The 25,028-nt window shown below is 41.6% G+C and overlaps 1 protein-coding gene across 14 annotated transcripts in view; it reads right to left on the minus strand.

The window, feature by feature from the left end:
- Positions 1 to 25,028, minus strand: part of NFIA (nuclear factor I A) — a 342,563-nt gene that overhangs the window by 52,258 nt on the left and 265,277 nt on the right. For 6 of the 14 annotated variants that reach the window (XM_032191853.1, XM_032191854.1, XM_032191847.1 and 3 more), the window contains exons 5-6: positions 22,570 to 22,687; positions 20,097 to 20,224 (exon numbers count right to left, since the gene is read on the minus strand). In XM_032191853.1, the coding sequence (XP_032047744.1) occupies positions 20,097 to 20,224; positions 22,570 to 22,687 (246 nt within the window). Of the gene's footprint in view, positions 1 to 3,027; positions 3,067 to 4,099; positions 4,187 to 20,096; positions 20,225 to 22,569; positions 22,688 to 25,028 lie in introns of all 14 variants that reach the window. The other 8 variants (XM_032191843.1, XM_032191848.1, XM_032191842.1 and 5 more) reach the window with 2 other exon arrangements.

Consider the following 25,028-nt stretch of genomic DNA (forward strand, 5'->3'; position numbering starts at 1 on the left):
CCTTATGTGAAAATTATTCCAGCAATATCACTGAAATCAATATCAACAGAAATGCTGATCAGCTGCTTTTTTTCTGGGGAAGCCTTAATTTCAAGTTTCTTGAAGTTTTGATGGCTATGCTACTGTCAGTCATAGTAAGTCTGCTCTACTTATTGCTGAGCAAACTTTATTTATCTTCTGCTGAGATATGATCACACTAGCTGCCATCCGTCAGCTTACTGTACTAGTTGCTCCAGTATGCGCAAAATACAATGCAGATGGAAATTCACTCATTCTAATGAAGTGCTCTTTAGTTTCTGCATTTTGGATGTGTGCTCGCTCCTCTGGTCACATTCTGAGTTACCATGATCACTGATTAACTACCTGCCAGTGCGCACCTCACTTCACAAAACAAAATCCAGCTTAATGAACAGTGATTTTACAGAAGTAAAATGAAAGCTCCCCATCTATCCACTTATCAAACTACTGCATATGCATCACCAACACACACAACCAGTTTCCTCAGAACTCGACATCTGACAGATCATCAGGAAAACAGAGCTAATCTATCCGTACCCATCAACATCGTATCATAGGTGACTGCCAGATACTTAAGAAGCTATCCAAAAGAAATGTCACAACTCTTTTTCAAGACACTACAAAAGAAATGTTCCAAATAAAATAAAGCAAATGCACGCACAAGTAAATGAGCCAAAGAACTTAATAAAAAGAGATTGATTAAAATGAGGACCAGAATGTTCAAAAAGGACTAAGAGAGAGAGGTGCCAAAGGCGCATTAAATGGATTCAATGGCTTTAGGTTTTAAATGCTTTTGGACTCCTCAGCAATTTTTAGCCAAAAATGATCATTCGAGTTAGAATCAGGATTCTGATGCCACTTAGGATAGAGACGGTTGAAATTTCTGCTTTGTAAATGAGTACTGCTCCATTTACAAAAGAGAAGTATCAGTTTTACCAGAGGAAAATCTTCTCTACAGGTTCTTAAAACTGCATGACACAATCTTCATTATTAATTTAAAACCCTACCCCATTAAAATCTACCTTAAATATTTTGGTGTGATCTTTCCATAGAGTGTATTATCTTGTCTGCTAATATCTATGTTTATAGCATCATCTGGATTGTTTTAGACCTTGTATATTAGCCTTCATCCCTGCTTTTTTGTCCAAGAGATTCTTTCAATAACTAATAAAGTGGTAACCAACATATTGGCAATTTCTTTAAAATGTAATTAGAATTTTATATTTGAAAACTTTAATGAGAGGTGTAATAAACAGCAAGATAACAGTTCAATTTTCTCTCTGATCTAATGTTAGTTTCAGCGTCATTTTGCATTGTATAAATATATATTTTAATAAGAATATTTTTTTTTTCTAATGACGTCTCTAAACATCCAGTCATTTAAAATTCATTATTGCATTTTTTTCATTTCAAATGTTATTTGAGAGTTTTTCGGCATACTTGGCAGATTAGATATAGCAGCAGGAACAAGCTGCAGCCATCTATAGGAGAATATACCTTTATGTGGGTGCTTTGGGGATGGAACATCTATAGCTGTTAGGCAAAAAATGCCATCATAAATTTGGATGGCATTTACAAAGCCCTCTAAAAAGTCTTTGCATATGATTATAGCTGAGGTATGATATTTTTGCAAGTAAAAGACCCAGAATAGATTTATGTTTCAACTATATCTTCCTGAGATGCATATGGATGCTAAATTGCAAGTGATACTAAAGGGAATTTTAGTAACTGTAGAGGATGGAGTCAAATTTTCTGTTTTATTTTTTATTTTTTTATTTTTTTATTCTCAAAAATCATTTGCTCATTATTTGCATGCCATCAAAAACCACTGGCTATCCAAGCTATATATAACAATGATGGCTGTTAAATGCCAAAGGCATGAGATGGAGATGGGTAAATATGCAAATTTTTTAGACTTGTGACCTCAGTTACTGCATGGTAATGTTTTTAAATTACTTTTATGATGACAAGACTAAGTTTGGTGCTAATATTGGTTTTGAAGACTTAATCGGTATACACAGCCATTGAACATATGTTTTAATTAATAAAACGGCTGTAGACAGGAGTGAAAATAACTCAGGTAATTTAACATGTACTGTAAAGTCACCTGATTTCTACACAATTTGAGGTGAAGAGTTTATACATTATTCCAAAGAAAGAAAGAGTTGCAAGCTGAATTCATGTGCATCGTACCAAACTGAAATGGATTTATAATTTGACAGGTCAAGAGTGTACTCATGGAACTGTTATGTATTGCTATCCAGTGGTTCCTGGTATTTTTATGATATGACTGCCTCGGTTTGACAGTCACAGGACTGAACAGTCATCTCATTTCTCCGTAACACAAAAAATCATTTGTAGCTGATCTACAGCTGCTGTGCTCTTTTCCTGGAAAGTGTCCATTGCTAGTTGTACGCCGGTGAGCGCCTGCTGCAATGGCACTGTGGACCTGCCACCAGCAACTCCTGAGCAAGTCTTGGCAGCTCCCAGTCAGCGAGAACTTTAATGGCTTTCCAACAGATCAGTTCTCAGACAGGTGATATCAGACAGGCGAAATCAGCCTCATTTTTCGGCATTCCCAATAGCTTTAGGATTCTGGAGGAACAAAGAATCCTCCTGGAAAAAAATAAAATGTTCCCATTGCAGAGCAGGCAAGAGCGCAGCAGTTTGGCTTTGGCTTCATTTCCAGAGGAGCTCTGTCTGCCTGTGTGGTCTGCCCAACACCTCTCTCATCTCCTGTGCAATTTTAAACACATCAGACAGGGAGGCAGAGGGCTCGCAGGGAAAAAGTCCCTAAGAGTTTCATGAAAACAGGCACGGAAAGGGCAGAGGTAACATGTAAGTGCTCCCTCCAGGGCTGTCACTCTGGCAAAGTGCTTAGCATGAGCCCTCCTACTAGACACTGGAGAACCCACACGAGAGGGACAGCTGGTACATCCCCCCAACCACCACAAAATGTCTATGCACCAAGAACAAGAGCATTGGCATTGTTTGAATAAGCACACCCACCATGTAGTGCTCCGCGGTGTTCGGGGTTTCTTAGATATCCTAATTTTATAAAAGAAAGTAAAAGAAGAAAAAAGAAACAAGGTGAGAGAGAACACTATCATATTTTGTAGCAAGCAGGATACTGTGTGAAATCTTGGCCCAGTGAAGTGATAAAGGGGAAGCTTTCAGTTTGCTTAACGGAAAACTTACGAGGAAATAGCAAAATTACCAAAATACCACATTGCAGAAAATGGGTGCGTTTAAGTTCAATTAAGCTGTAAAAAGGAAAATGGCACTTTAGCTTACAAAAAGTGAAGGGACAGAGGGAGCTATCAAAAGTAACTTTACAAGATTTGTATGCATGGGGATGCTGCTTCACTGGACCAAGAAAGCTACAGTATGGGACAGGATTTTTCTTTTATTAGACACTTTGCTAGATAGCTTTGTCGAACCTCAGAAACTGCTGCTCTGGCATTATGAAATAATCCTACATAACTTGATCTCATGAGCTTAGGAACACAGAAAAATAGCCATGCCAAATCAGATTACAGGGATCCACCTAGCCCAGTATCCTCTCTCTGACAGTGGTAAGTAATGGATGCCTAGAAAAGAGTAAAAGACCAGGGAAAGCATACACAGTGGTAATTCTCCAAAATACTCTCCCAGCCTCCAATGATTTGTGATTCAAGGACTTCTAAGACAAAGTTGAAATCATAGCACTGAAGATACTCGAATCCAAATGCACAAATTTACACCCCCCCTCCTCCCCTTTTTGGATTTCAACCCCCATGAGATTTCTACTAGTCACATAGAAAAGGTTTCACAGTTTGGTGCTGGCAAGTCCAGTGTTCTTGCCACTAACTCTGAATGAGCTCACAGCTTTCAAGCCCAATGATGTTATGTGTATAAGAGCATCCAACACTTTCTCCTACATAAAAAAGTGACATGTGTACTGAGGTGCTCTAAGTGTATATACTTTGGGAGATTTTTTTTAAAAAAAGCAAGGATCTGGCTGTAAATTGATATTAACATTTTCCAGTATATGTGTAAAACACATGTTTCAGAAGAATAGAAGAGAGAAACTGTCACTCACTGGGAAGCTTTAGAGCTATCTGGCTCCCTGGGAAACTGCATGCAACTATTCTGGTGTCCAAGGGTTTGACCAGTGAGTTTCCTCTTCCTGCAAAGAATGAATGCAGAAGTAATAGAAAGTCTGAGGGGGGAAGATTTCAGCAAATGGCTAAAGGTACTCCTATTCTGCTAACTTCAGCAGGTAGGAAGCAGGTGGTGGTGGAAGAAAAAAGGGTGGGAGAGGAGAAACGCCTACCTTCTTCTCCCAGCAGTTAGCAGAGGGAAAGGGCAGGAGACTAAACTAGGAGAGACTCACACACTTGCAGTTCAGCCCTCTAAAATCCCTTTGTGGTGCTGCATTGACATGCAGTGATGCCGCCAGGTCATGGCAGTCCCAGCACTGCCACACAATGTCAGGACGTTCTGCTCTGATTGCCTGGGATCTCGCTGTGACTCCCTTTCGTGATGGCACTTGGGGACTGAAACTGAACGCTCTGGCACGGCACAGCCTCATTCGTGTTGTCACCAGTTACTTATAAAAATCCCATATGCCTGGGCAGGAAAAGTGACTTCTTGAACATCGTGCTTATTTTACTACCCACTTTTCAGGGGACTTTTCTGAAGTTGGAATTAATTTTCTAATCAAATTGGTACCTACGTGTCAATTTTTTACTTCATTTATAAAAATAATTGGTAAAAGTAAGGACCTCAAAAAAGGTTCATCCTTTCATTTTTTGATGGCATATTGACTTTATAAGATTGTAAAGGCATGAGTGATAAATTAGGGAGTCCCTATAACTTTACTTACAGCAAAAATTAGAAAGTGATCGAAAAGTTTTATAGAGGAGAGCAGAAATATAATTTTAAGCCTCTTAAAATTGCCTGAACTGTGAAATCAAGTAATGAACACTAGAAAAGGATCTGTCAGCTGGAATCAAAGCTTAGACTAGTCAGCATTTTCTTCCTAAACCTTATTATGACGAAGATTTTTCATCTCTGCACTCTGTTCAGCCCAACAAATAAACCGGCTTGACCTCCACCTGTTACTTGGCGAAGTCTGCTATCATCTTTGACTAAACCCTTTTCTTCCCCTTCAAAGCCCTCTGCACCACTGAGAAGGTGGGAAGATGCAGCTGTGCGCTGATTCAAGTGGATACCAGTTCATAACCAGACAGCATTTCACAGCACAAATTACAAGCAACAGAGGAGAAAAAAAAAATGTAGTGCCAATGAATTCTGGAAGGGGGCAACATTTTTCATCATTTTAACAATGAGATTTTCATAGAAAGAAGTACTTTTCGTGTGTGATATTATGAACTAGCATTTGGAGCAAGAAACACTTTGCTTATGCCATAACAATGAACCTATGCTAACACCACATATGAAGAGTTAAAGAGCATAATGGAAGCTATCTGTGTTTCTTTTATATTGCAGAAGTTGAATGCAGTCGCTATTTCAAGGAGGTTCAGCTCCAAATGTGTGTACTTTTCTGGACTTAGAAACAAGTCATGGCTACACACTGCAACACTGCTAAATAAAATAAATATATATATTATGGAACACAGAACAACAGGATAGGTTATGAGGAAAACCGTACAGCAGTCATTTCTTCAAATATATCATCATGACAAAACCATGCAAGAAGCTTTCTAATACAAAGACATATCAGAAAAAGCCATTTCATATAAAGTTGGACTTCTCTGGGTGATTAATGCTACGTTCAACAAAGGAGACAGTGTCTGTCTAATTACATTAAATACTTATCTTCTAGGGATTGGCAGGGTGTTTCTGCTCAATGTCACTTTTCATGACAATGTAATGATAGATCCGTTTACTTACCAGTGCCATTAGCAAAAATTGTACTGTTTTCTCAACTGCCCTCATATCACGAAAATATTTGATTAACACACTGTAGCTTATCTAATACTCTAAGCAACATATTCTGCATAGTTTTCTCTCTATTAAAAGAACAAGATTACAGCTTGTAAAAATTTTATTGCACTCACACAAAAATAAATGAATAATGTGTGATATACTTCAAGTATCTTACTAGTTCACAGAACGGGTTTATTTAATTTAAAATGCTAACTTGTACTTAACACATTAGGATTTGGAGGGAAACAAGGAAACAAACAAAATAGGTGCTCTGATGTACTACTTCCCATCCTGCCTTTAGTTACTATTTCCGTTTCATTTTAGCATGCCTTTGGAAACTTTTAGAACCGTAGACCAAAAAAAAATAATATCATATTCGTATTTCATTCCTTTGCTGGAGAATAAATATGGCCATCTCCCAAGTATTTAAAATTCACCACATCGTGAACTGACTCTTCGTAGTCATGCTACTGTGCCAACATACAAAGAACAATAAACCTCTGGAAGAATGTACACAGCAAAGGCAGTTTATATAGTAACAAGATAATTTCATAAACCTATATTGAAAAGAAAGGCTGTGATGTAACATCCTAGCAGTATATATCAGCTACCTGATATTTACTAACAAGGTTAAACTACTATCTGTTTGTCTCAGCACTCTTCATAATTCACTTTTTAATGGATGGACAGGAAAAGTCAGCAGTGTATGGCACAGATCATTTTAGAAATAGGACAAGACAGCTTACGGCAGTATCTATTTCAAAACGTGCTCCATCTTTCCATACGATCACATCAAAAGTCTATACTTAGCAACTACAATACTTCAAATCTACTCCTAAATCCTCCGATGGGTAGATTTCTGTTTGTAAGTAAAAGGGTGAATTTGAGAAAACAAAGAGCCCCGAGGAGGAGGAGGAGGTGCCACGTGCGGTCCCCGGGATCCCACCTTGGGGTTTTGTGTGTGTGCAGAGGAAGGCACGTGGGGAAGCTCCATTCCACGAGGGGTAGGGACGTCAACACCATTTTGTTACAGCTCCTCACGGTGCCACAAAATGGCAGCAGGCGCGTTCCCCAAGTGACTCCCATTCGGCAGGACTCGGTACGGTGAGGCAGAATTAGCCAGCTTTCAGATCCCATACCAGTGACTCTTGCAGCGATGACACCGCAGCCAACTGCCACATATGACTCTCCAAATTAATAATGGATTTAGGATTTAGTTCCCTGAGCTGCGAGGGTTTGGGGTGTGTCTGCAATTATCTAGATATAAGTCTGACACACATTATGCTTCTATCAATGTCATTTCCCTTAGTAGCCAACAGATTATCAGCAGCTTTGTGATATTCCAGGTGTCAAAGAAGAATTAAAACCACAACAATTGCACAAACAAAGGGACAAAAGACGGGATACGTGTTTCTGAGCTCTGCATATCAATTTAATATGTGCAGCTGACAATGATGCAAATGTCCTCGGGAGAGAGGCAGCAAGATCTGTGCCCAAACATACACACACCACCGTCAGCAAGATGGCAGAGAACAGAAGCAGTAGGATTCCCAGCCCAGGACACATGCCTCAGCAGGCAAAGCAACCCAATGAAACAATCCTCTGGTTGGGGAGAATTTTGGAAGCACCTGATATGGAAAAGGGCCCTAAACAAGCCAGATGGTACTTTTAGCTGGCAGCAGAAAGTAGGAGACAGCCAAAAACATTACAGCATTTCCCCAAGAGGCCAGCAAATCGATTTTTAACCATTTTTTTTTTTTTAGAGTGACGCTATGAATATAAAAAATAATGTTTCTATGCATTTTTAAATTGCTAATTTTATGAATAACACACTTAAGAAGGCAACAACTGGCAGAGATGAGAAAGCAATGGATTCTCACTTTCCCGCGGTAGTTGTATATTTGACATCAGGTTTCTATTCAGTCACTGCCACTGTTTACTCTGAATTAAGTGCCAGGTTTTGTTCAGGGTTTTCCACAATAACATTAAAGAGAAAAATTCTGTAACAGTAGAGAAAGAGCACTGTAAAATCACAACAGCACAATAGTTCTCACAACATGGGAGAAATGCTCTTTGCAAGACTGCTTTGCCTTCTTACAACCTGGACCCCCAAAATTACTGGGTTTCTAGACAATCATTTTTTAACAGAGGGCAAACAATTTATTTAATACCTACAAGTTCCCATTTGGCTAAGGATTTGCATAAGAAATACAGCTGTTTTGGGGATCTTTTAATTTTTAAAAGCTCCAACTGGCCAAAACTGGCAGTTCTGCCTGGATTACCGGACTGCTTTTGGGACTCATTTTGATGTCAGATGTTGAACCTTTGACAGTCCAAAGCAGTTTCTTGCACAGCACGTTCAGATTAGGTGTGGCCAAGTGGTTTTCACTCAAGAAATGGCAAAGGGACATAGGTTGTAAGGACTGAAAGAGCAGAGGGAGGCAGATGAGTTGTGAAGGAAGTGGCAATGACCACCACCCTTTGCTTCAAGCATGCCCCTCACATCGAGGATTGGAGAAGTTCAGAGGAAGAGTAAGGATGGTGCCTTCCTTTCATTTGTCGCTATTTCAGCAAAAGAGTAACAGCGAGCCCTAAGAGAGGGTTAAATCTGGACTACGTCCAAAGTGCTTTCTCCTGTTCAGAGCACAGTAGTGCATTAGTGTACTACATCACAGATAAAACTCCTGGAGACAAACGTGGGCTGCTGTAATAAAATGGGATGTTACACTAAGTACAAAGAAAGATAATCCATACGTTTATATTTTTTTCCAATCTCATTGACTATAAATCCTTACTTTTAAAATAAAAGCTATTTCCTTCCTACTTAGGTGGAACGTAAGACTTTTGCTGATAAAATGGCCCCGCTCTTTTTGAGAGCACTGCTCTTGGACACGAGGACTGGTGGTGCCATTTCATTTTGCTGGCTTTTGGGGGATCAAAGATCTTCAGGCAAATCCCGGCGAGGGAAATGAAGACTGTGCACAAAACAGCAAAACACAGCCTATAATTTTCCAGCTAATTTTAGCTACAGGATATCTTATGTTATGCTTTTTGGTGTGTATCGCATTAATAGCTGCAACGAGTGGTGTAAGAGAAGAGCAGAAGGAATGAGCTCACCAGGGCTGCCGGCCATGCAAGAGCAGCGTGGGCAAGCCGAGGTGGAAGATGCTGTGGATTACCTGCTCGCCTCCAAGCAAGACAGCAGTGAACTCAGAATAAAGCTACAGCCAGCATATGTGCCAGAGTAAGATACTGATGTACTTTAAGTCTTTGTGGAGCCAGAAAACATAAGAAAAATAGGATTATTTAAGCAGTATCCCTTAACTTGGGCTGCAATGTCCTCTTTACCATCACTCCAGTGGGGCTTGGCTGTCTGGGGATGAGCTGAGGGGTAGCACTGCATTCGTGCCATAAGCTGTGGGGTTATGGGTCAAGGTTACAGACTACCCACTCTGGGGAAATAACACAGCTGCCATCACGGCACATACACATTCCTGGGGGCATAGGATGGCTCTGCAGCCACTGAGCCAAATCATTACCTGAGCTCAAAGGCCGCTAGACAGATTCCTCTGCTTTCCTATGCTCACTGACTGCTGTGGTCAAAGTGTTGGGGCAGCAACTAACTCTGAAGAAGTTGGTACCTTGTCAGAGCCTTCAGCCTAGTTGGGAAGAACCATTTTCTTCCTCTCTGTGGGCAGATCCACAGTTTTTGATGCGAGCATTTGGAGGCTGGCATGTGCTGCACTTAGCAGCTGAGAAGCAGGAAAATTGCAGTAGGTATCCAGCTCTGTGAAGTTAAGAGCTCAGGAATGCTCCTGGTTTTGTGCAGAAGCAGCGCATGAGGAATATCTAGAGTCAGAGCAACAAACACAGTGTGGGAAAGGAAACAAAAAAAAAGAGAGAAATGTAACACAGTCTGCTTCCCCTTCCCGTTCCTGCCCCATCCTCTCTCCGTCCCCTAACACCTCTCCTTGCACATTTCAACTTGGGTGAGAATGTTTGCTTTAAAACCAAGCCTGTTTTCTCCTTTAAAACAAAGATCAAGATGTGTACAGTAGCTGCACTGTGTTATGCAGCGTAGTGATGGTTGTACTGGGAATGTTAATAAACAGCGCCGAGAGCAGAACTTCTGCATAAAAAAGGGTGTATGTTACATCTCTCCTCCTCTCCCCCGTTTCATGCAGTATTTACACAGCTGTGCTTTGTAAAATGTGTAGGGGAGTTTTTTGTTATTATTTTTTGGTAATTTATTTACCTAAGATAGCCCAGCATCTGTTTTGTGGTGAGCTTCTTTCACAAAGTTTCACAGTTGCCTTGACTGATGCAAAAGGAGGTCATGGTCCTTGCTCAGTGATCCTAAAACCATTTGTTTCAACCACTTGGCCATTCTGTTTGGCTAATTTGTGTCCTGTTCTGTGTTTTTGGTTTGTCCTCTGCTTAGAAATGCACATCCCCTGGGGACTGATCTGGCTAGGTGAGTATTTTAGTTATCTGTTTTATAAAATGCAGAAGTGCACAGGAATTTGCAATAATATGCATCATTTACTGGCTCTCAATACGTACTGTATATTGGCTCTGAAGACAACTAATATTTTCCAGCTGCCTCCAAAACCAGAGTTCAGTGCAGTCTTTGCAGTGGGTCCTTTCCCATGACTGCCTACACAGGTGATGAAGACTTTTCCTGTGTCCTGAAGAATTAATAAACCTGAACATTTCTGTACCAGCATACTAGGAGATAAAATATTGCTTCTGCTTCCCAAACACATTAGAAAAAGCAAGTCTGCTGATCTCAACTGCTAAGACAGCACATGAAAGGAATGCAGTCCATTTCCTAACCAAGATCTAATCTATAGAAGAGTTTATAGATCCAAGTCAACATCCTGAATTGGTCCCAGAAGCAAATAAAAAAAAAAAAAAAAGAAACTAGTTCAACTTTTGGAAGACAGGTACAATACTCTCAATGTGTTTAATCCCATTTTGCAATTAAACAGTCCCATGCTGCAGTATCAGATGATCTTCAAGGATAACTGCATCAGAGCAGACCCGTCTGGAGCTCTCAGAGATTCATGTTTGACAGCCAGAAACGCGCAGTCATGTTCAGACAGAGGGGGCTTCTGTCCTTCAGCAGCTTTGTACTTGAGCTTTCAGAGATTACTGCTGAAAGCATGTGGAAAATGTCTGCTTTTGTCCCAGTAATGAGGAAGCTTACAGGTTTCACTTGGTGACAACAGTGAAGCATAAACCATCTCACTGTCTTTGCTTCATTTGCGTATGTTAAAGAGGACAAGTGGCAGAATACAGCTCAGCCCGCAAGGACATCTGAAGAACATTAGGTACATGGACTATTGATGCAGCACTCCCGTCCCAGCAATCCCTTTATCTCCAGGAAGCATTTCTCCAGCCTTTGTCAGGGAACAATTTTCTATGCACTAAATCTTCCTTATCAATCTGAAAAATGACTCAGACGAGGCCACCTGTGTGTGGAGCCGAAGATCAGCTCAGGTGGTCTTATGGCGGTCACGGCACGCCGAAGATCTGCTTTTAAAGTTGGTCTTTAAAGGCAGTGAAAATGGTATGTGTGCACTAGGGCAGCTGAAAACACAGCTTTGATTTGATATCTGAGGTGAAGCACTTTCTGCAGTTTTTAAGGCAGAACTCCTACAGGTCTGTACCCCTTTTAAATGATGGATTTCCTGACGTCTGGAATTAGGTGCAAAGAGCAGGGCTGTGACACTGAGTGACTGACTTCTCTGGGACCATAAAGAAGGGGTATATTTCTCAGGGGACTACAGCACAGTTGAGGTATGTGCTCCAACACTTGCATGGGACCACTGATTTTAGTAGAAATGGAAGGTACAGTTAGGGTGATTCTCAGGGCCAAATCTGTTGTGTTGTCTGGTTTCTGGGACGGAAAAAAAGAGCCTTTGAGAGGTGTGAAAACATCTCAAACTTTTCAATCTGAATGGACTTTTCAATCAGTACTTCTTTTCCCATCTCTCACCTCCTTCCTTGATGTTGAAACAGTAATGCCAACAGCATGGCATGTTGTCACAGGTCTCATGCTACCATGTGAATTGCCAAAGAAAAGCTGAGCTATTGATCCAGCAGTAATTTGTTGTCAAAATGACGATGCCTATCACAGCAGATGAGTAGTGTTAATCATTTGACTTGATGAATATTATTGGGAAGAAGTGACAATGCTCAAAGCACCACAGCTGACCTCCTGCATTTTTCCTGCCTCACGTTATGTTCTTGATTTTTGCTGGCCTACCAATTAGCGTTCAAGTCATCCATTAAGGTGCAGCTCTGGAAAAGTTCTGTTTAAAATAAACAACAACTTATATTGGTGAGTAACTCATCAACTATGCAGCAGGCTGATTCTGAGTGCCTGGCAGAGAAACACACACATTTTGTGCTGTATCTGATAAAAGATCTATAATGTGCTAACACAAACCTATCATGTAGCACCTGTGACTAACAGATTGTGATATCAAAGTCTTGATGCCTAAGTGCTCCTGTAAATGCATTAAACTTTTAGCGGCAGGAACTGTAGCCTGCCAGTGACAAGGAGCTGATACGGTATTTCAGTAAAAGTTGATAAGTGTTATTTCTCTAAGAAGAAAAGAAAATTCCTACGTTCTTAGGAACCACTGGGCAGCTTGTGTTTTGATGGGACACTGCAATTCAGAGAGCAGGAATAAGGAAACGTGGACTCTATGGAAGTAAGAAACATTTAAGGACAGTTCCATATTTTACTGGAGCTGAAGTTCCTTAAGTATGCTCTCATTCTGCATTTCACTTTGGGCATCTGCCTGTTCACCTGAAACCAGCAGCACCCACACAGGGCACGTTTAACAACATGTACCACTGATGGAAGCAAGAAAGGCAGCACAGGCCAGACACACTCTGCTTCTCACCTGCGGCAGAACAAGGCTGGTGGAAGACTCTGTACGGGTGGGGAGAGATGTGGGAAGCTGTCTATAATGCCTTGGAGATGAGACGTATGTGTCTGAACAGGGATGGGGAAACGAGGTGCATGGGAGCAGGAATCCTAGGCACAGTGCACAGTCTAACACAGCTCAGAAAGAGTTCTTTAGAGAAAATAAGCAGTGGATGTTAGCATGGACCTGTGAGGCAAGAGGTTCTGGCTGCTGCACCATTCGTGGCATGTCTTCAGCCTAACAGCACAAATCAGCCTGCTGAAGCTCCCTGTGCTGTAAACCAACATGTTCTGGCCATCAGAGAAACTTGATCTGCTTCTGACCTCCCGTTAGAAAAGCCAAACTATGCTGTGGCTGGAGGTTTGTCTGGTTGTGCAATGTTCCTGCTGTCTGCAGATATTAAGTTCAATGGAGGAAAAAAAAGGCACCGGTGCCTGCTGATAGAAGTGTCAAGGTATGTAATGAAGCTGCCACACAAGCAGGTACAATCTTCATGGCTGTGTGAGTGGGCTGTCTGTTTTTTTCTTTACACACTGAGAATTGGAGGGCAACACAATGTCACATCTGGGAAATACTGAGTAAATATAATTGGCAGGGATCCTGGATGCAGACCTCCTCTAGTTCGAAGAAATTAAGACGTTTCCTTGTTTTTGTCTTTCGTAAATGGGAATATGAGTATCCAACCAATTCAGCTTAAGGAAGTTAATAAAGATCACGAAATTCCTGTGCCTACTTACGATCCAGGCAGTGAAAGCTGCCCACTACAGCAAGCCACAGAAAAGTAATGCTGGAGTTTTATTTGATATTGATTACTCCAGGTCTGAAATTGAATGTTTTCCCAGAAAAAAAATGATTTTTTTCCTTTATTTTGTATGAAACATGGTTCTCATGTTTTTCATATTTTCTACAGTCAATACTTTGGATCATTGGCAGTAATGTAGAACAGTCACTGCAAACTTCTCTGCGCTCTGACTTAGTGTGTGATGTTGAATTTGATGAGCCCATAGACCTTTTGCCTGAGGACAGATCGGATGTACTCCGCATCACTGATGCTGGGACATACTGCACAGATTTTCTTTTCTAGGTAGTGCCAGACAGCAACAGTGTTCAGGGCAGGAAGAAGACATACAGAACACACTCTAGGATCTCCCTTATACCACTTCTCTGGTGTTTCCAAGATACAATTCTGAACAGACTCTGAAATTAAACTCATCTGATCTATGCCTGAATGAGTCTTTCTGACTTGCAAGACATAAATAAAAGGTTCTTAGTGAATATGGAGAAGTTTTCTTGCATGTTGAGAATCTTTTAAAAAAAAACAGCCTGTTCCAGATTGACTAAGGTAGTTACTGAAACAGCTTGGACCAGTTGCCTGCATATGATCCTTCCCTAACCAGCACTGGGGAGAGACGTGGCACTAGTAAGTTAGAGGTCACTGCCACTGCAAGGAGAAGGCTCCAGAATAGGATCTCAGCTCCACAGCCGCATAGAAATTGCTCAGAAATTATTTTCAGACAGTCCCATAGATAGTGGCATGAGAATGAACAGTGCTAGCCTGAGTGGTGTAGTAAGCAATCATGAGGCTGACTTTAATAGCATCTTTACTATCAAAGACGTGTCCAGCAGTCTAACAGGGAACTCTCTAGCTTACTGTAGGTTCATATAATATTATCAACTCCATGAGACCCTGGAACTGTAAATATGTCTTTCAGGCATGCAGTGAAAGTGTGATTATTAACTCCTTAAGGTTTTTTGCACTGAAAGACTCGTTCGGTTCCTGAGGTTTTCAAGGCGAAGACATGCTCAGGGCAGAGCAGCAGGGTGCAGCTGGGGTGGGAGAAGGTGGGTTCCCACAGCACGGAAGGCCACATCCATCCTTCTGTGGAAGGACCACAGAGCTCAGCCCATTCTGAAAATGGGTGCAGTGCTGTAAATTGGCCAAGACCACAACTGAAGCAGAGCTAATTGTCCCCTCAGAAATCTCAAGGAGTACAAACACCTACCTCTCTTGGGGTTACTGTCCTCCAGAGACCAAACTAACTTGAGGAAATACAAGTACCAGGAAGACCTAAGTAAAGAAACTAAGAGGACACTCTGAATTTACATTTTAAACGTTTTTTCCATGCCACACTGTAGAAATACAATAGGATTAAAATTGGCAAATACCATCCATATGCTACCCTACAAAAGGACTGACAGAGCACAATGTGAATATTACTCCTGGCCCGAATCAGAGAATGCATTAAAAAATGCATAAGTAGGATACTGATATATATTAACTCCATCTGATTATGGAATTAAAAAGCTTATACCTGTAATTATGGCTTACCCCCTTTACCAGCAGACCTGCCACAGAACTGAACAGAGGCCAGCTTTATACCGGAGTTCAAAGCCGGTATGATGTTGCCTTATTTTCTTACTAACATCATCTTTATCCTCTCTTGCCCTTCTTCTCAGTTAACAAGAGTTATGTACTGAAAGTGCTGAGATAAAGTAATGGTAAGGAGGATACCGCAAAAGGTATTTGAAAAGCAGAAGTAATTTACTACATGTCTGCTTTGTTTTACTTCCTAAGCCTTCCTGTTGTGAGAGGAAATTCATCTTTTCTGGCAGACTCCAGCCTTTTTAGGCCTGAGAGCTCCCCAGGAGCTTTCGAGTGCAGGTAAATGGATGTGAGACTCAAGGAGTACAGTACAAGAACATGGAATTAATGTTGGGTTTTGCTTTGGCTGTCACGTCTGACGTACAAGGAGAGTGCTATATCCTCGCTTGCAAGAAGTATCTAGATGTAAAAAACACAAGGCTGCGTCCTCTGCTCATTACCATGGGTCTGAAATGCCAGGAATGGAAAGGTCGTGTTGCTGGTGGGTGAAGCACAGAGGACTTACGCCCCGCAAAGTCTCCGCATGAGGCAGATGTCAGGGTGCCTTGAGCCCTGGGTCCCTACGAAGTAGGAGCTCAGAGGAAGGGCTGTGGCTGGACAATAGGTGCAGCCTGTATTCTGCACGCAGCAGAGACCCCGAGAGTAGGCACAGGGGAAGCATCCACTGCCTAATCTAAATAGCACACAGAGTGGTTTTGTCCTCTTCTGTTCTCCTGCCAGTTTGCACATATGTTCTGAGTATACAGCCTGCCCTCCAAAGACCACTTACAGGGGCAATCACAGGGAAGCAAAGCAGGAAGAAAGTATCCAAAAAGGGAATTTGTTCAAGAGAAAAAAATGGAGACAGATGTAGAGTGACTAGTCACGGCTGGCGGTAAATAACCCTCTGCCTGGAGTGCTCTCTAAGAGGAGTTCACATATTCCATTTCATATTTCCTTTCTAGGAAGTCAAATCTTTGTTTTCCTGGCATTTGCTCCTTTTTTTCTTTCCCTATATATTTTTTTCCTGCTGTATGGTGCGAAATTGTTTTCTCCTTTTCTGTTTCGTTTCTATGCTGTGTTCTTTTCAAGTGTGACATTTCTCCAGCCACCCTGTCATGCAGACCTCAGCTCCCTGCACTGTCCCAGGCAGCATTTTCTGCTATAACCCCCTCCTACCCTCCGTGCCTTGAGCACTGCCCTCTTCCTCTATACGTTCACCAACACACAGAGGTCTCCACACCTGCTCCAGCATTTCAGTCCCTACTTTTTCTCACGTGCACACCTCAGAATTAAGCAAATGCAAGACACATCGACAGAATATTCATCCTCTCACTCCCATAAACCTGTCAAGGCACATAGGCCAAGAAGCTATCTCTGCATAAATCTAAATCTCCTGCGAGGAAGCAATCTACTCAGAGGTAATAAAGCCAAAGGATATATTATTATCTTTGGTGTGGATCCTACTGGGCTGGGAGGTTGGCTGCTGGCTCCTCGCTCTGAACTTTCCTTCCCCGCCGGAGCAGCTAGCCCACAGACACGTCTAAGCTTCCTTTCCTTGCTCTGATTTCCTCCTCCCGTTGTTTGGCTGGTAACCCAAAGGACGGGGCTCAGTTCTGGGGTTTGGGAACCTGGCTTATGCTGCTCTGCCAGCACAGGACAGAACTTTTAGCTTGCTGTCAGAAGCAGCATCCTTCTGCACTGCTGATACCTGCATTATCCCACGCAGCACAGAGTGAAACACTGAGAAGAAATGCCAAGTGGAACAAAAAGATGGGTTTAGTCTTTAAACTGCTGTGAATTTCACTGAGAAAAAAAAAAAAAAGACACTGAAGAAACTCTACTGTATGTTAAAAATGTGCCATCACTTTTGGTTGTAGATTAAATAAATGGCAAGGCCTTTCTCTGGACAGGAGGGACATTGGAAAGGAGGGATCTGAAACAGAGCAGGGGCTTCCCATCCCTCAGAGAGGAGCACTGTGGCACGACACCAGGTAACAGGATGTTAGCACCATTTGTAAAGCTTTCATGACCAGTATTTCTAGGCAGATGCCCCACTGAACGTCATAACACATTTGATATTTATGGAAATAAAGCAGCCATGTCAAATACGAAGGAGCAGACATCAGCATCGGACCCGGGTGTGGTTGCTGAGGTAAGGCAAGGCACTGTGCACAGCTTCCAGGCAGGATGTGCCCCTCTCTGCTACTTAGGGGGGAGCCCTTTGTTCCAGTGACATACCACTGATGCCTTGGCATGAAAGGACACTAGAAGTATTTTGTCCTTCACCACTGATGAGCTGGGGTTTGGGTAATTTTCCTGCCAGCCGTGCTCTTGCAGGTTTTACAGAGAAGCTGAGGCAATGAATTCACAGGAGAGGCTGCTGGAAAGCCAGAGCAGAAGGCTCAGGGTGGGGCTGAGTGGCTATAGCATGAAGATTGAAAGTGCATCCCACGCACGCAGGATAAAGCTCTTTTTCTTCTCCGCTGCAACAGTGATAGATAGCTTGATGAATCTGAGCTATATCTAGTTGGTACCTGGCTTGAGTCCCTCATGTTGCAAGGTGATTTTCTGCCATTTTACAGGCATGCCTAGACAGAACCAGGGATTTCTCATAATAAACGAGGAAGGTCATGAGGAAAGAAGTACCTTCCTTCTCCTTCTCCTTCTCCTTCTCCTTCTCCTTCTCCTTCTCCTTCTCCTTCTCCTTCTCCTTCTCCTTCTCCTTCTCCTTCTCCTTCTCCTTCTCCTTCTCCTTCTCCTTCTCCTTCTCCTTCTCCTTCTCCTTCTCCTTCTCCTTCTCCTTCTCCTTCTCCTTCTCCTTCTCCTTCTCTTCTCTTCTCTTCTCTTCTCTTCTCTTCTCTTCTCTTCTCTTTTCTCTTCTCTTCTCTTCTCTCTTATTTTTCTCTTCACTCTGCTGTTCACTCCTCTCCTCTACATTTCTCTCCTCTCCTCTTCACTCCTTTCCCTATCTGAGAACCTCAGGAAGTTTGACATGGGCAGTTGTGCTTAAATTCCCCCATCCCACTTGTGCACGTAGGGCTTTAGGTACTTCTCTTGCCCAGCTTAGCACTCCAGTGCCACTATCTGGACAGGACTTGGATGAGACCAAGGTTATGAACACATGTGGGGAAAATCACCAGAAGTGACAGCAAAATTAATAGCCAGCCTCTGGCTGCTGTATAAATGAAGAACATTTGTCATTAATAAAGAGGACCCCAGACTTTGGGGGGAGCTAGCCTTCAGTCTGACCATGATGTCGAAGCAGTGAACCAGTCAGCTTCGAGCCATCTGTGCCTGAGAGGAGGTTGCGATCTCTCCTTGCGATGGGCGCTGAGCTTTTGTTCGTGCTTCTGCCGCTCCATGAGCAGAGTAGCTCAGTGCAAGGTGAAGCTCTGCCTTACATCATCTGGAGACTGGAGCGGATGGAGGAAACAGCCCCCAGCATCTATGGAGCAGGACACCTCGCTGAAAACACCAGAGCCCTGGGGACCACGGTGGCAAGGCAGTCACAGGGAGCCTGGCACTTGTCTGCCTGCAGGTCCACCCTCTCCTCCTGCCAAAGTGCCACATCTGCACTCAATAAGGGCCCACAAGCTGGCTCCTCCTCATTAGAGGAGAGAGGGCAGCTGGCAGGGGATCCTCCAAGGGCTCCCAGACGCGGGAATCAGTCCCCTCCCAGTCTGGAATAGCCCAAATTTGGTGACTTTCTGGGCATGCTGTAAAGGACAGCTGTTTGACAGGGTCTCCAGAGAAAGCTGTGGGTATGTTTCCTACATGATGAAGGATATAGGTGGCTGGCCAAGTGCCCACAGCACTGATTTTAATGCCGTTCAGGTTGAATTTACTTTTCTATGCCGTACAGTTCATTATACACAGTGCCCTGGACAAGCATGTGTTGTTTCAAAACAAACCAAAAACATACTAATTTAAATCCAAACAAACAAGAAAGGAAAAAAGCATGTATTGCGAAAGACCCTTTGGGCTGTTTAGAGGGCCTTCTCAAACACTGGGAGGCTTCTCAAGCACTGGGAGATGAAAGTACTGACTGTGTTTATCTAACAAATAAAACTTTTGTTATTTTTATTGGCAATAAATATGTGAATATTTAGCTGTAACCAAAATCAAGCCATTAGCTTTACCTCTATATATAGCACTGGCCCAGAAAAATATTTTCAATAGTATTAAGCACCCAGATGATCTCAAGATAAGTGACCAACAGACAGTTAAATACATAACGTAACATAGCCCAAAAGATAACCAGCAAGAAAGATCACACATAAAAATTAACTGAGAAGGGGCAGAAGAGCTACTTCCTAAAGCTTATTAAGTTTAATACGCAGTGATAACTATTTTGATATGAAACCTCCAACTGCACTTCAGATGACATTGTAAGTCTCTTAAAAGTCATTACTAAGTGATCTTGAGTGTCGTAGAATGCCTGAAAAGTCCTTCTACCTTACATAAGTTTCAGGATATTTATTTAAATAGTCTAACTGTAGGGAACACCCCAAACAGGTACTGCTTTTTGCTAAACAAATGTCACTGCTATCCCAGAACTGAATCTGGACATTTTGACAGAAACAGACAGTGTATCTTTTGCTGCATTATTTAAATACTTAAGATATTTGGCAAAAATACAGAAGTGACACACTACAGAAACATTTACAGCTGCAGGAGCAATAAAACCTCTACAGTATTTTCACTAGATTGACCTTTTCTCAGAAGAAGTTACAAGATTTTTATAATAGAGCACCTTTCTATACAGCATTCAGTGTACTCTGATAACAAAACGAGCAACTGGAGATAATTTTATCGGGCTCCTGAAAGCCGTGGCTTACCTGGCTCCACTTCATGCCATCCACTTGACTGGCTGCCACTTCCTGGAGAGCGCCCTTGGCTTGTATAAAACGGCTCCTCACCAGGACTGTCCATTTCATCCTCCACAGATTTGAGACGTTTTGTAGAGCTGAAGAAGTGAAAACACATAATAACTACTATATATATGGAAAGGAACAAAGGCGGATCTTTTGGGACATACCTTGCTAGCACTGCTTGAGACTAACCTGCCTATGGAAATTACAACCTCTCAAGGAGTTCAAACCGAACCCCTAAACATGCCTTAATTTAACTAGAAGACAGTTTAACTTTTAGGCTTTTATAGGGCAAAAAAGCAGGACATTTTCCAAAGCACACAGAGGTCAATAAAATAATTTAATTTGTGTGGCATTATTTTTGCAATTTGAATTAATATGGTAATAACATGTAAGACATTTTAACTGTCAGATTTTTGCACAGCTTAGTCTGAAAGGCGTATTATTTATCAGCTCAAACTTGTATTTTCAGTCTTTTAACTGTAGCTGTTAAATTAATCTAGACTTCAGTCCCATAAGAAGCATAGACAAATGAAAGATGGAAGAATCCATTCGTGGTTCAAATGTTCCCATTATCATACAAGTACAAGCATTTTACCCTGTAACTGTATAAAAAAGCCACCACCAGGTACCTCTGACCCATGTCAGTACTAAAGGACTCCCTTGTCATCTTCACACCTCCCTTTCCAACAGCTCAGGAGACAGAAGAGCCCTTCCAGTGGTCTCTGATGGTCAGTGACTCAGAGTCCAACAGTTTGGTAGGGAGAGGATCCCAAAGCCAAAGACACTCAGGTTGGCTCTGTTTTCTATAATGAGTTGTACAGACTGCGTGGGGACATTACTGAGAATTTCTCTTTTAAGTACTTTTCCAAGGCTGGGTCAGCTCACTTTTTACCCCAGATCTGTATTCTATTAAGCTTTAAGGCATTCAAGAACAGGCTCCTCTGTACAGGGGGAACATATTTAAAAGACATCTAATATTCCAACTTCTGCTGGTCTAAAGCTTTCAGTCTCTGTGCAGCTCTTCTCCCGAAGCTCTGCACAGGTATTCAAAATCAGTTTGTGAGAAACAGGAAGAATAATTTTTGTGGTATGTGCGGAATGCAGGTTTGGCCATTCCGTAATTTAGAGAATTGTTATGTGTCAATAGGGGAAATTGTGTGCATACAATATAATTACCGCCTGATAATTCCGCTGACTCTGTGTATTTAAGGAATATTTTTTTTCTGACTGGGAACAGCCTAATGAGAGGAAAACAAACATATCACCAAGTTATTAACTACCCATACTGTTTATTATTGTGTCCTTATCACTGCTAGCTATTTGCAGAAGAACAGAAGAGTAACAACTGAACTCTTAAGTAACTGATAACCTCACTTTTTTGCATCTGGATTCACAACCAAACTCTACCTGAGAATGTGCTAGTGATGAGCACTGTAAATGGGGTGCACACTTTATATGCAAAGAAGAAAGAGGACAAAGTTTTTAACTGATGTGTAATGGGAACTGTAGTCACCAAACTTCATAATGTGCACTAACTGAATGTTCTTCCAGTTACTGCCAGCTGTAAGAAACTGTGGCTAAGAGCCTCCCTCTAAAGATTTTCTTTTTAGAAAATAAAAAAAACCAACAGCCAAATTCAAACTATAGAGCTTTTCTACATGTGTACTTGCTTACTGCAGACTGAGATAAAAATGTCAAACAACCCTGGGCTGAAGTTAGACTTTCTTGTCATGTCTTTGAAATAAGTGATCTATTTTGGCCGTGGGGGAAGAAAGATCAGTCTGTTTCTTTAACAGCATTCAAAACTACCAGAGTGACTGGGCTTGTTTATATAAATCTAATCTCATGGATGCTTAAAGTAAGAGGATAGGGTAAAAAATAAAAAATATCCTTGTCTGGCAGTTGGTATCTAAGCCAAAATCAAAATGAAACTGGGTAGTCATCTGCATTAACAACTCACAGTTTTCAAATCGTTGAGTCACAAATTTCTAAATGCTATATGAAAACCAGAATGCATTAAAGACTAAGATCCTAAAACTGTATTAGTCTCACAGATAACACTTTTTAAGATAAAGAATGCATGTAAGTCTATCTTAAGATTTTCCTGTCAGGACAAAGTAGCTCATCTCGATAAGCTCCCAATTCTCTTTTGCCACCACTAAAACTCCAACAATTCCCATGGAACTTCTCCTGATACACCAATACATGAGCCAGAAGTTATACAAGGCAATGCAACTGATTTTCTTCAAAGTTTGTATATATAAAAAGAACTTTAACAGCAATCCAGTTGAACATTCAGCTCTGTGAATCTGAAACAGCTCCCCATCCTGAGGCCCCCAAACAACTTGTCAAATAATTTAGTGGTTACTTTCCCTGATGAGTAATGATGCTTGCCTGGGTTTCCAAGTAACTTGACAGTAGGCAAAGATTAAATTACCTGGTAGAGGATGTGCTAGGTAAAGACCTCCTCATTGCTCCTGGGCTCATGCTGTAGTATGAAGAACTTTCCAAATCTGAGAGGGAGAAATTAGGGCCTGTTCCTGCAGCTATTGGTGCTGGGGAAACAAAAAAAAAAAATGAAGTCAGTAACTCAAGTGAATAAGGCATGAACTGTACTTCAAAATCACTTTCTTATTCCTCAATAATGTATTTATTTTCACAGTAAGTATAGGTAGAATGTGGAAATTGAGAAATGCTAATGGAAACAGGCACTGCAATCAAGCAAATGTTAATTTCATCAAGAATATAGTGTTCCATAGACTCTTTCTTCTATTCCTCCAATTATATTCTTTCTTTAAAAAATCAAACAATTATGACACACTTTTATTCAATTTAATTAAGCGCTGCTTTTCTATTAATATCAGTCTAACACTTAATGAAACTTGTTGCGTTTGTTTTTAGGACAACATTGCATTTACTGGCATAGTTACAAATAGGCTGCATCATCCCTGTAGTGTGCTTGGCATAATCTATAAGCAGTATAGGCAGGGAAACACACACCTCAGGACCTCTGGGTATGTACGTGATGTACATCCCCAAGCACAGAGGTTACAAATGCTCCTTGGAGAAAGTACAAGCACAGATGAAAAACCCAAGTTCTCTTCTGCCTGCGAGCATCTGAATTTTCCTCTGGCCTCTCCTCCAGCTAAATCACAGCTAGACATTTGTCTCAAAAAATGTTATCCAGCGATTACTTTTCACTGCTCACCTCTCACTACCTTACCCAGCACCTAAATTTTATTGTAAGGGATATGAATAGCATTAATTTCCATGTCCTAAAGCCTTGGTTTTACATTAAAATATTATGAGTTCCTGCACGCCCTAAAGTTTTCAGGCACAAGCCTATGAACTCCATGTGCTGTATTCTTCTGGGAACAGAGCAGCTTAACGTTAAAGTTAAATGCATTAAAAGATAATGCATTTCACAAAAACATGCAACTATATGGCATGTGGTCCCATAGCCAGTGTTGCTGTTCCAGCGCTATTTGCAGGACAAAGCAACTTAGGGAGCTGACAATTACAGATCATGATTTTCTCTCACATTTCAGAGACATCTGAAAAAGGACATACTACACAATAAAAAGCACAAGTTTGGCCTGCAACGTATTGTCTGAGAGCCCCGATTCACAGCAACAAAGGCGAAGCAGTCTCAATGCCACACAAGGATGCTGAGCCAAGTTTAATCTTTGGTCTGAGAATCTGGCCCTTTTTCAAAGACGAAAAAATCTTTCACTCCGACGGGGCAGGAGTGAGGAAATGAAGACAGGATAGCTCCTATCGCCCAGCTAACATGTCTGGGCTGAAATGCAGGCCTTCTGGGAGTGCTGCCATTGACTGTAATGGGGCCAGTATTTCACCCCAAGACTTAAGGAGCTCACAGTGTCAGATCTGACAGAGGAATAATGTAGCTTTGCAGCTGCCTCATCATCCCCACAAGACAATTAGTTGTTGTTTGGCAAGGATCTTTTAAGAACGTCATTGAGACAGAAAGGGAACAGCCTGGATAGCCATGGACTTTTAAAAGCATGGGACGGAAAATACACAACACTATTAAAACTTGAGAAAATCTGGAATGATCATTAAAAGGAACGAAGCTGGGAAGTAATTTATGACAAGAACGCTCAAATCCTTTGTTATCTTCCCTTAACTATCATACGCTTCCTGTACACCGGGTATATGAGAGGGTGTGTTAACACAAAGAAAGAAAAATTAAGCACAGTAAAATTAACTCGTTTTATCAATTTGTGCTTTCTGCAACAGTTTCCTGACAGCAACTACAAGAGGCTGTAAAACTGATGAATTTGCATGGAAAAAGAAAACGGTGTAAGTAATTTGTGTAAAAGGTAACACGGACATGGACTGCTATAATTCAGACACCCTGCAGATAGCAGACTGCTGCAGTGTGAGCAGTTATGGGTTAGAAAAATGACCACACTGCAGTCAGTCTGACTTGAATGGAAATCAATCATAAAGGTACTCTCTGCAGCATCTACTCCACAGTTTTCAGCAACTTCCTTGCCAAACAGATTTCTGCTCTGCAAACCCTTTGCTGATCAGTTCCTCTGCACCCTCTACCTACCGAAGCCTAACTTACAGGTTAAGCACACTATTTTCCAAACAGGAACATAAAAAGGCAAGCACCAAATTAAAGCACTATTTCTTTTCTTTCTGAGGCACAATGAATTTCCTAACCACTACAAGATTTATGAAGCAGCTTTATTCCAAACAGATACAGAAGAAAAAATAGTATCTGGATAATGCTTTTGTTCTTCCTTTTGCCTCCCTGTTACTCCCCCTCTCCCCAAATCCAAGACAATGCTGCTCAAACATTTGAATTGGCCCTACATGAAAATTAAATGTACCTCCAGAACAGGGGTGGAGGAGGAACTGGGTGTT

Source organism: Aythya fuligula, chromosome 8 (genome assembly GCF_009819795.1).
Source record: "Aythya fuligula isolate bAytFul2 chromosome 8, bAytFul2.pri, whole genome shotgun sequence".
NCBI lineage: Eukaryota > Metazoa > Chordata > Aves > Anseriformes > Anatidae > Aythya > Aythya fuligula.